Source organism: Antrostomus carolinensis, unplaced genomic scaffold (assembly GCF_000700745.2).
Source record: "Antrostomus carolinensis isolate BGI_N321 unplaced genomic scaffold, ASM70074v2 scaffold49207, whole genome shotgun sequence".
NCBI classification, from domain to species: Eukaryota; Metazoa; Chordata; class Aves; order Caprimulgiformes; family Caprimulgidae; genus Antrostomus; species Antrostomus carolinensis.
The window spans coordinates 17,766-30,219 of NW_010326241.1; the positions used below are offsets into that span (position 1 = coordinate 17,766).

General features: G+C 45.8%; 1 protein-coding gene across 1 annotated transcript in view; it reads right to left on the reverse strand.

The window, feature by feature from the left end:
* Positions 1-9,746: 9,746 nt before the first annotated feature.
* STC2 (stanniocalcin 2) overlaps positions 9,747-12,454 on the reverse strand; it is a 4,415-nt gene continuing 1,707 nt past the window's right edge. Inside the window, exon 2 of the mRNA XM_029085841.1 lies at positions 9,747-10,284. Within this exon, the coding sequence (XP_028941674.1) occupies positions 9,891-10,284 (394 nt within the window). The 3' untranslated portion in view covers positions 9,747-9,890. The remainder of the gene's footprint in view (positions 10,285-12,454) is intronic.

The following is a 12,454-nucleotide window of genomic DNA, read 5'->3' on the forward strand; positions in this document are numbered from 1 at the left end:
CACTCCTCATAAGACATGTACTCCAGACCCTTCATCAGCTTTGTTGTCCTTCTTTGGACATGCTCCAGCACCTCAGTGTCCTTGTAGTGAGGGGCCCAAAACTGAACACAGTACTCAAGGTGTGGCCTCACCAGTGCTGAGTACAGGGGGAAGATCACTTCCCTACTCCTGCTGGCCACATTATTTCTGACACAAGCCAGGATGCCATTTGCCTTCTTGGCCACACTGCTGACTCATGTTCAGCCGGCTGTCAACCAACACCCTCAGGTCCTTTTCTGCTGGGCAGCTTTCCATCCGCTCTACATCCTGTTGAGATGCATCATGCAAACGTACTTACATTTTGGTGAGAGCATGCAGTTTGGAGCCAGCTTTATGCTTTTGCAGTGATTTCAGTGGGCTGTGAGGCTGCAGTCAGGATTATTTTTTATTTATCCAATACCAGATACCATACTAGGGGCACCAACCCTTGTGTCATGTGGCTGCAGAGTTGCCAGTCCCATAGGACGGTCCCCAGGACTGGCCTCACTGTATTTCTGCCAGAGGAGTAACCTGCGTTTGCGGGTGTGTGTGTCATTGAGCGTATTAGAGCTGGGGTTGCGCAAGAGTTACTACGGGTGTACCACAGTGCAGCTACACCTGCGGTGTTGCAGTCACAGCCAGGGGACAACCTTGGATCCTGCAGCAGCTGTGACAGCGTCTGGCTTCTGCCGGTTACAGGCTGAAGGACAGAGCGTGCTCACCACAACTGTGCCTCATACGGTCAGCAGGCAGGGACGAGGGGTGGAGGGAGTCTGTTGAATTAAACTAGCCTGTACCTTTTATGTAGCTGTCCTTCTGGCAGCGCTGTGCCTCACACTGTCCTTGCTGCCTTCAGGCTGCTGGGCACATGCTGTGCCTGGTACAGATGAACCACCTCTCTGGACAGGTGCTTCTTGCTGATGTTGTTCCAAAGCAATCCCTCGGTGGTAGTAGATGGTTTACAATGGCTTGTCAGGTTTTATGGCCCCTGAAGGATTTTAGGTTCGCTTAGTTTCTCATCCTTGAGAGAACTGCAATGATTGGAAAATACTTGCCTTTTTCTTTGAAAGATAAGAATGGGTGTTGCTTTGGGGAGTGGGGTTTCTTTTTCCTCTGAAGCTTAGGCTTTCAATTGCAGGCTCTGCTCTCTCTGTCCTGCCTGTGCCTCATGCTGGTAGAGAACATGATCCTCCTGTTAGCTGCCCACCATCCACTCAAACCCTTCGTCCCGACAGAAGAAAACATAGGTGAATCACCAGAGGAATGTGAATCCAGTAAGTTGCAACATTTGTATGTTTATCTGACCTTCGATGTTTACAAATTTGGCTGGCAGTCTCATGAGAGAAGTTTTGACCAACTTATTGGTCAATTGGACCTTAATGCTCTTCTTGTTTCTGGTCAGTCTGGCAATACTGTAAGAACAGCTTGTTCCAAGCAAGCTCCTAAATGAGTTTATGTGCTTAAATGGCATCATCACATATTCTCAGTACCGTCTCCTGGTCTTTTTTTACTCCACCTTTCAAGTTTTTTACTTCTATGCTATTGCTGGGAATAATCACTATATTTTCCCAAAGAAATGGTATCATCCTGCTGCCATCTTCATTGGGAGGGTATCTGGTCTTTTCTCCCTTGAAGACAGGGTCTCGCCGCTTTTCCAGGTTGTACTAGAGCTGTGCTATGTGACCAACAGAAGGAAAGGGAGAGGCTGTTATGTGTAAGATGCCCAGAATTCAAGCAATATGGTATATAATGTCATAAAGTCTAGTAAACTTGATTTCAGGTTTTTAAAAGTAGCATTCAGGTATTATCTTTTTCATATTTAAAGTGTCGTACAATTCTGGATGCTGTTGAAAGACACCGTGGATTGCCATGGTTTGCAAATGGTCTGTGCTTAGGAGGTACTGCAAAAAAACCTTGTGCCTCAGATCCAGGCATTTCTGAATGTGGGATGTTGAGAACAGATTATTTTCAGCCTCATCTATTTTTTGATTTTGTTAAGACTATTCCTGATAAGCCTATGTAGTTAGGAAAGCTGCAGTGATTCCCAGCACCAGCAGGAGCCTAATCCTAATGTCCTACTATTATCAATAAGATGTTTTACGAGAGGCTTTGGTGAACCCAAGACTGGGCCTTTAATTATTATCCAAGACTCATTCCCTGGTCCTGGATCATCGGCTGTGGCCAGCTTTCACTAGTCCATGTAATGCAGATAGCCACAAAATACATCTTCTCTTCCAGGAATCTGCGGAGTCAGCCGGCTGCCGCCATGGGCTGCCCGGACCCTCGGGAGCCCTTTCCTGCTGCAGAGCAGTTTCAGCTTCCCCAAGACATCCTCTGCACCCTCCAAGGCACCCTGACTGCTTTAACTCCCTCTTTTTGTACAGGCTAAAATGCTATTAATGGGCTTCTGCAGACTCATCATCTTGTGCTAGCGCTTGGACCCGCAAGTGTAGGTGACAGATCTGAAAGAAAAACTCATAATTCCTGCGGTTGCTGTTCCGAAGCATCTTGTGCAGTGAGTTAGTGCTGAGTGCCCAGGTAGACACTATTTAATTTTCTGCGAGTAGAGACAAAGGACAATGTTTTCTTTTACTGATGGTGATGGAAACTCTTTTTGGCTAGGACTCTCTCCTGTGATATATAGATCGGTAGCCCCGAGGTTGGGACTTGCTAACAGCTAGGAGCTACCGCAATTATAAATAATAATAATATTCTCAAGAAGGCTTCAAGCATGTGCACCGCACCCCTCTGCAAACTGATTTCATAGTGGCTTGATTTCATGTCAATTTAACAAAATGCTGAATGTGCATAGTTCCTCTTCATTTTATCTTAAAATAGGACATCTAAATAAGGCACTCTGTAGGCCTTTCCCAGTCTCTCCTGGCTGTCAGCTTTCACTGAGCTTCCCCACACCTCCTACTGCGTTTTTCTCCAGGGTAGGAAGAGACTCTGCAATGTAAGTGGGATTATTCATGAGTGACAAATGTAGTTTGATGTGATTGTGGGATAGAGAAAAGCAGATACAAACTGCAGAAAAAATTAAAAATGGATGTGGGGTTTATGTACCATAATATCTTAGTGGAGGGCTGATGCTGTGCTGTGTTCAAATACAGCCTGGTTTTAGCCTTTCCATTAGCTTGTGTTTCCAGTGACACCAGGGAAGCTGGCACTGTCTGTGCCACAGTGGCATTTTGTTCTTGCACCATGTAAGCCAACTCGGGCTCCATTTCAGCCCTACTGAGGTTCGTGTTCGGAACCACATCTCAGACCTGATCTCTGCAGTGTCACCAGAGCTGCTGCTGTCGTGGTCCAGTGAGCTCACTGCAGTGGCACTGCCCCGAAGGCACTACTTTCCAGCAGTGGAAGAATACCCTTAAAAAAAGCTGTATCCCCATCTATGTGGACAACCTCACAGCAGACTCTGCAAAGACGACTTCTTATATAAAAAAAAAAATTCTAAATAAACTCCAAGCAACGTTTTTATAAGGGAGGATGGTATTTGCAGAAAAGGTCAAGGCTATAACAGTCGGCATCCTTGGAGATAGGAATTCTCAGCCCCTGCAGCTTCCCATAATTTGTCATGTCTTTAAACCCTCAAGTTCCCATTTTACATTCCCAGTCAAGAAAGACATGAGGTTTTAATTTCAAAATTAAATGCTCCACTGGCTGGGATGTTTTTCCCTAAAGAAAATGTACAGAAACACAAATTGTTAGGATTTAACTAATTATATGGTTATGCTTATCCCCAACCCTATGGCAGGACCTGTTAGTGCTGGGACCACAGGAACAGACCAGGGAGGGACCTTGTGAGGCATCATCAGAGCTCCTGCCTCCAGGGAGGTCCAGCTGCACCCCCCGGCACCCCCTCTCCACCATTCATCTTTGGTTGGTCACAGGGCAGGTGACCGTGGTGGGTCTGGCTGCCCAGCATTGCTCAGGGCTGAAGATGTGCTGTATTTGTTGCTGGGGAAGCATGCAGCAATTTCTGACTTTAGCAGGTGTGAGAGAAACCTTCCCTGCGAGAGTCTGCGAGGAGAGCATGGAAACACGAACAGCAGTGAAAACTGAGTGGGATTTGTGTTTCTGGTGAGGTGTCAGGAAATAGCTTTAAAAATGCACTGCTGAGAGGCTTCCCAGCAAGCTTTAACTGTTCCCTCACCTGGGAAGATTGCTGTGATGAATTCATCAGGTGTGACGCAGCCCAGAGCTGCTCTGGAGCTGCCTTGGCTCTCCTGGCATCTCCCAGCGTGGGCTCGGAAGGGCAATGCCTCAGAACCCGTAAAGACGAATGCAGAAGCACTGGCAGTAGGTTTGACTCAGCTCACTACGTGGGCTGACATATGTAAATTGCCATATATATTTGTAAATGTTTTGGTATGCCTGAGCAAGCCAATATCTGGAATTAATTTTGTTCTTTTGGGAGGCTAGACAGGGAGCCTATAGGAGAATAAATCCAAATGGACTACGTGTATGGATCTTGGTGAGACTGGTTCAGTTGGGTGAGACCTATGTGTGGACGTGTACTTGCAATTTTAATTGCCTTGATTTGGTTTTCCTTAGCTCACTTGTTAAGTGACTCAGACCAAATTGAATGAAGATCACTCCAGTCTTGAAGCAGACTTGTATGCTGGTATTAAAACACATTTTAAGTTATACACTTCTCAGGGTTGTGCAATGCAGAATCCTTGCTCTGCAGTCTGTTTTAGGGCTTCTTTTTCTCCCTGTGCTTCTGTACTTTTTAATGTCAGCACTCTGTTACTTACTGTGCTATTTTGTGAGATGTGATGCCCTAAGGGAAGGTAAGGGTCACTTCTCCATCACTAGCGTCTAGCCACTTTTTGCAGCAGAATGCAGTCTCACTGCTTTACGCATCAGGAGATGAAAAATAACTTTTCTAGTTGAAATTGCAAGGAGGATGGTAGAGGGCAGAATGCAGTTACCTTAGCTGCGTCACAGCCACGATGTGGGCCAGCTCCTGCAAAAAAATGCAGTAGGATCTTTAATGCCAATGAGTGGTCCAACAGCACAAGCTATTCCTTGGCTGTAGCCTGACTGCAGGTTGGTCTGAGATCACATCCCACCAAACTCTGTCACATTGCTGCTGGCAAGCTGCACTTTCCCCCTTGTTTGATGACAATCCATGGCAGGATTATAAAGGGCTGTTGCACCTAAAGGCAAAGAAATGCTACAGGTTCTAGATTGCTGCAAAAATTGCTGCACATTTAGGCTTGTGAAGCCCATCTCATCCAAAGGCTTCAACTGGATTAGTTATTTTTAAACCCCACAGAAGGAGTGTTAAAAATGTGCTTTTTCATGCAAGCAGTCTTAAAAAAAAATCTGTGCTTTATGTTCTGAGGTGCTTTCTCATAATACTTGGTCTGAATCTTGCGGCTGTCCTATGCTAAGGCAAGAGTTGGACTTGATGATCCTTGTGGGTCCCTTCCAACTCACAACATTCTATGATTCTATAATTTCCCCATCCCCTTGCTGCCTACACCCTGACACTGTATGAAAATGACTTTGGAGACAACACAAAGTGCTGCTTCTGCAGATTGCTTTTTGTAAATCTTAGGATTTTGCTTTTCTCCTTTGCTCAAACTCCAGTAAGCATTTAAAATCTTGATATCTGATCATTGCTGGGATGGTGATGGAGAGATCCGAGAGAGAATTACAGCTGCTGTATGTGCCTGTACTTAGTGACAGATTATTAATAGCTGACAGTGGAGAGCCAAATGGATGTCCTCTGTTTTTAAGGTAAAATCTTGAAGGGATAACTCTTGCTATTACATTAACTGACTGGGTCTTTTATACATGCAAGACAAGTCTTATCAGCTGTTACAGCTTTTAGAAAGTGTTGCTGTTGTATTTGTTAATGGGTCTGGCTGAAATCCAGCACTTAGGCCTTTGGCCCAGTGCTGGGGGCTGCTATCACCTCACCCATGGGCGGGTGCTGTGGTCAGTCACAGATCCCCTTCCTGGCCCTTTTGGGATGCACTTAATGGGATGCAGAGTTGCACTTACAGCCAACCTGGCTGAGCACAGCGTGCCACCTACCCAGGGACTTTCATAATCCAAGCTCATCAGGGCAGTGTGAAGAATGAACCCACATGTGCCTACATCCCTTCCTAACCTGAATACAGACTAATTTAAAGCAGATGATGTGGCTCCAACATGCTATAGTGAACCCCATCCATGGCTCCTGCTAAGGGATAAACCTCCCGAAACACACAGGGGCTTTGGCTGAGCCCGAGAAGGGCACAAGCTTCTGCTCCCTGTGTTTTTCATCCTCGCTGTTCCGCATCTCCCTTTCTGCCCTCAGACCAAGCTGCCAGGCCTCAGCTAAGCAGCCAACGAGGTCTCCCTCCCCGGGGGGAATGACACTGCGGTGACAAGGTCTCTGCCCCAGCTCTCCTGGTGTACAGAGAGGAAGGGCTGGCTCTGTCCCCATGTCCTGCCCCAGTCAGGACACCCCTGCCACTGCCCAGCTGGCACAGGGGACAGGACGGGCTGGAGGGGGGCCGAGCAGACAGATCACCTCCGCCCACCTCGGCTGAAGCTGCTGGCCCAGATCCAGAGGGCTCTTCTTACCCCTTATCGCAGCAGCTGAAATTCCAGCTAAACAAAACCCAGCCACAGACTTATTCAAAACATTTATTAGTGTTTAAGGAAAATAATAGTGTGAAAGGTACAGAGCTTTGTCTAAAGCCATATGCATTTTCTTTTTTTAGAAGCTTATTTGGCTGCAAATTCTACACAAGATAAAACTAGTATGTTTTTCTCCCAGAGATTTGGAATTAAGGACAGTTTGTCTTTTTTTTTTCTTTTTTTCTTTTTTTCCTTTTAGTTCAGCACTTTAAGTTAGGACAGCATTTTCCAGGGTTTACTGCTATCTTTTTCCAGTAGGCATTTTGCTTCTCCCAGTATTTTCATTCCAGAACAAGGCTCATTCCAGATGCAAAGCGTAAAGGAAACATTCATACCTTGGCTTTTAAGCTAAACCTCCTTCATGAACAGCAAGTTCATAAGGAATGTTAATTAAAGCATCATACAGTATCTAAATGGATTTTTTTTTCTGTTTTTATAAAGAATTAAGGCTATGTAGATGTCACAATAAAATAATCTCACGTAAAACGCACCCTATTTGTTAGATATGAAAGAAGGTTTAACAATAAATAAATGATTTATGCTGTCAATAACATTATGGAACTGTATAAAACTATATTTACGCAGCTTTAAACATAAAAAAACCCCATACTAGTGGCATGAATATATACAACACAGGTCATGACGTACGTTTAAATTATCATAGCCAGCAGTGTTCTTTTTTAAATGGAGACACTATAATAAATAGAAATGTTAAATATTTACAATAATAGCATATGTGGAATCAGTAGATAAACACATAAAATCTTCACACACAGAGGAAAAAAAAGTTATGCCTTATACAAAAATCCCTCCCACCCACAGCTTGCCCTCCCCCCCAAACTTTCATTGACTAAACAAGGGGAATATACAATTTTCCCCACAGAACAAATGAATACAAATAAAACTGTATGCATGCTGAGGTGATATGTTGACATTCAAGGATGTAGATCTCTATGTTTGGTTCCCATTGATGAATCAGACCTCTAATGAGACAGGGATCTCATTTTAGTTTCAATGCAAGAACATTACATTGGTAGTGAGTTGTTGTTTCTGTTTTGTGTTTGGCTTTTTTTTTTTTTTTTTTTTTTGCTAAAACACTTGGATTGTCTTTTTGGTTTGAGCTTGTTCTTTATGGTGGCTCTATGCCACCAAGGGGGAGAGGATGCTCACAGGAAACCCATGGAGGCACAGCTAGAAACCTTCTTATGGTACCACCAGCAGCCACTTAGTTTTTGGAGCAGAGATGGCCATCAGAGGCAGGGCTGAACCAACCCTGGCAAGCTCCTCTGTGGGACAGCCTGGGTGCCTCATCCGTGGGAGAGCCGTACTACAACCCAAGAGGGCAGCTGGTGCTCACTGCCAGGAGCTCTGCTCCTCACGTCAGCATGGTCTTCACTGCTACAGTACTTGGCCCAATCCCACCTCTTCCCAATTAAGTGAACTGATTTTTTTTTTTCACAGAATTTAGCTAAAATCAGGCAGGATTGAGGTCATGTCTTTGTTTAAACAAAGACCTGGTGATTACATAGAGACACACCTTTTCAACTTAATGGTCCTCTCTTGCTTCCTACGTGGCTTCTATTAAAAGCAATGCCTGTAACTTCTGCGGGTGGATACATGCATTAAACCCTGAATATAGCTATTAGGAGCTGTGTTCACTTAGCAGTAACTAAAATCTGAGTTGGAAATTATAGCCAAATTCCAACACCCTCTACTGTTTATACAGCTCCTTCCCACCATGCGACAAGACGTACGCTAGTTCACTGGGTACGTTCTGTCTCTACTGAACTGCCTTCCTGCCCCCACAGCTTTCCTCCCAAACTTTCTAAGTGAGAAGGCTCAAATCCCTGGTATGATTCCCACTTTCTAAGAAAACTCACTTTTTCTCCAGAGGAAGCTGAAGAGCTCACCCTTCTGTCCCCATGGATGCTGTAACCTCAATTTCCAGTACAGTATCTGGGGATATAGGATTGCAGATCTGCAACCTGAGAATTATAATTGCATAGGGGGTAGGAGAGATGTGTCCAAACACCTCATTCACACTTAAAACTGCTTAGAGACAATAAGCTCTTGACACTCTTCATCTTTAGTAACTCCTTTTGCAGAGATTGGTGGTCATTATCTGCATGACAATTAAAAAAACCCCACATCAACCCCCTCTCCTTATCTTTGGCATTTGGATAAACCACAGCTGATAGGCAGGTTAGAGTGGGGCTCTACATCCCAGCAAACAACACCATGCTACAGCTAAGGAGAGACAGATTTCTGATGGGCCTTTAAAGCAGCCCTACAGAAGAACCGAGTATATGGGGTCCTTCACTGTCTGAGCCTATGCCCATCCTTGTAAGCTTGGGCTGTCCCTCCGGGTGGAGGACCTGTATCACTGAGCGGGCAGGTATAAGCAGAGAATATGCACAGGGTTTTCAGAGGTCCACAAGCATACTCTTGGGGGTCCTCCATACTGTGCAAGTCTTAACAGTCACGTTGCCTTGTCTGGAAGCTGACTACTTGCCTTCAATATGCTGAAGTGACTGGAGTAGCAAGTGTCAAGTTATACAGTGGTTAAAAAAACAAACAGGGGACACTTAAACTAGGCAACATCACCCAGATGGGAACAATGGCTCAGAAGTTAGTTAAGAGAAAGCGGTGGAGCTCCAGACCGCACGGTTCCTGTGTGAGACGGGGTTGCTATTTCATTAGAGAGCGTCACATGGAGAGCCTTGAGCTCTTGCATTTTCAGCCACAGGCAGAAACCAAATCCCCCTGGAATTCAGCCATCTGCTGTAAGACTGTGCCCTAAACCTTCGGAGGTGCTAAGCCACAAGCAGCCGCATGCAATCTGGCAGAGCCCTCTTCAACCTTCTCCCCAGCCAAGGGGACCAAGAAAAAAAACCAAACCAAACAAACCCCCAAAACAACCCAACAACCCCCAAACAAGATCCTAAATTTCAGCTGATGTCCATTTCATAAAAAAGGGGAAAAGAATTTAGTCGGAGACATTTTGCCACGTTTGGTGGCTGCTCAAGTGTGGAGTTTGCTGGATTGATAACCCATTGCCACTGCTCTCCCTTTGCTACTATATACACTGTTGCTGAGGTCCATATATATCGTGCAATGCCCTGTGCTTGACCTCTGAATGGGAAATGCTTTGGAATGTCCATAGATAGGAAGATGGGACTTAAGGGAGGAGGTTTCCAGTGGAGGGGGAAGGGAGTTGGTGCCTTTTTTCACCTCCGGATGTCAGAGAAGTCGGACAGTTCATCTGCCCGGTCCATGATCCCATGTGCCCCTTTGGGACCATGGCCCCCAGCTTTCACCCGGGCATGGGCATTCAAGTGGCCCTTGGTACCTCTCTCTCCCTTAGATGCTCGTGAGCTCTCCCTGTGGTCAGAGTTGGAGTGGGCCAGCACGTCCCCACGGCCAGCAGCAGCTTTGCTGGCTTCACCTGGCTTCTTCTCGGCACCCAGGATGGCATCACCATGCACAGATGAGGTGCAGAAGCTCAGGATGGAGCAGAGACTTCCCCAGCTCTGTTCACACTGGGCCTGGACGCTTCTTGTTATTGCCTTTTTCACCTCCTCGCCACACGTGAGCAGGATATTCACTAGGTCAACATATGGCCTAGAGAGAAAGGAAACAGTGAGAGGAGAGTAAAAAAGTATGTAAGTATTATCTGTCAGTGAACGAGTGTAACGGCTGCTCTACCTCACCCTCCTGTGCACAGCTCAGCTCAGAAGCACTAGCCCCCTGCTACCCACTGACTCGGCAGCCTTGTAGAGCAATTCTGCACCATATGTTTATTATGCAATATATTATATTTTAATTGGCCATATTGCTGCACGATAGCATCCTCTCAAACAAAGCTTCACTTGAGTGCTGGATCTGCCTTGATTGCTCCCCCACCAGAGATGCTCTGGGAGAACTGTAATCTTCAGGTGAATATATGAGGTCTACACACTTGGTAAATGGGGCTGTCAAATGGAAGAACTCCAATCTCACACCTTCGGTTTCTATCTCTTTCCATGCCCGTTCATCTTTATTAGTCAGGATACACGACAAAGGAAACCTACTCATGTCCGGAACCATCAATTTCATCCAACAGCTTGCTATCTCCAGGTGAACAGCTGGTACAGAGCATACACTGATCACTAGTCTGCAAGAGGGAGGCATTTCCTCACCTCTGCAAAGAGCAACACGTACTCATCTAGAGGTTCTCTGGCTATTCTTGCCATCTTTAGCTTTCCCTGAAGCACCAGGTATTGATCTCCACCACAGACAAGATCCTATCTGGACTCAGGATCAGACTGCACAGAGCTCAGACACATGGAAATCCACTTTGGTGGCACTGTTTCTTCCCACACCAAGTTTTTTTTCTTCTTCATTTCCTTACTGAGTGCAGCTTTCAGTATATACCTTTTCCCAGCCAAGCAAGGACTCCCAAGGAGCCACGGCCAAATACTGGTTCTGCTTCCCACCCATTCCTCTGTGTCTCCACAGCACAAGGCAGCTGAGCACAGGCACTTTGGCTTCCTCAGCCATGGGTCACTGAGTGCAGCAATTTTAAAATAGTTGCAGTCACAAGTTCTGTGCGTCAATATTGATGTTGCCTATTGACACAACCACCCAGTTGCTAGCAGGCCTGGAAGAACATGTTTAGAAGTCTTCCACCGTAGGAAGCATCCACAGTGCAAGTGGAGAACTGCCTGAGGTCAGCAGCCGTGGTCATATGGGGTGGTGGGAGTGCACCTTCTGGGCACACCATCCACCAGCTCTGGTGGCTGTGGATGAGTCTAAATCTCTTCCCATGAACTAAGAAGAGATGAGGAAAACCAATAGATGATGATCAGTGTCTGATGCTACCCTGACTTCACTTTGCCCAACTGCTTAAACTCATTTTGAATGACTAATCTGGGAGAGCCACCCACTCCCCTATCTCCAAATATTTCCCATATTTGGATTGTTTCTGTCATTTAAAATAAGTTACTTGGAATGCAGCAGTGACCGATCTGCCAGGGCCTGTCACCACTTCCACCATAGCATGTTGGCTTGACCCCCACCCCACCGCAGCTGACTCAGGAGGAGACTTCACCACCCTGATCACGTTCCTCAACACTCATTGGGAGAAAATAGAATAAAATAGTCAGAGAAAGTCTGAGAGCTGCCACTTGCTTCTCCGCTCGTAGTTTTTGTTTTAAACGTAAAACAGAAGATGAGAGAGAACTGAGCACATCGCATAAAAAGTGACCCAGCAGAAGGAGGGGGAAAAAAAATAAAAATAAAAAAAAGATAAATCAGTTGTTGAAATTAGTATAACCTTTACAAAAATCTCTGGAAGAAAAAGATTGCTGGTATGACTAAAGAGTGTCTCAGCTGCCAAATATTTCAGGTATTCAGAGTCTGCCAGAGCCCTGCGGATTAATACTGGCCCATTTCTCCTTCACTGTTTTACTTTCTGCATTTCAGCTGGCCTGACCATAGTACCTGAACTGAGCACAAGGCTGCAAGTCAGCAGACGTGATTTTATTTCCAGCTCTGCCACACTTGCCTATTGATCTTGAACAAGTTCCTTAGTTCAAAAGCTTCAGAGATGGCCTCTAAATTTAGGGGAGGGGAGGAGGAGGCTGGCTGGCTTCTATTTGGGGAGTCCCGTATGGGAAAGCTAAGCTCCGGCTCTGTGAGATGCTGAAAATGAAGTGTAGGAAGCTCTAAACGAGATCGTGCAAATTATAGGTGTTCAGATGAATGATCTGTCTCTTCTCAAACCCAGACCCCCCCCCCCCCCCCGCCCTGC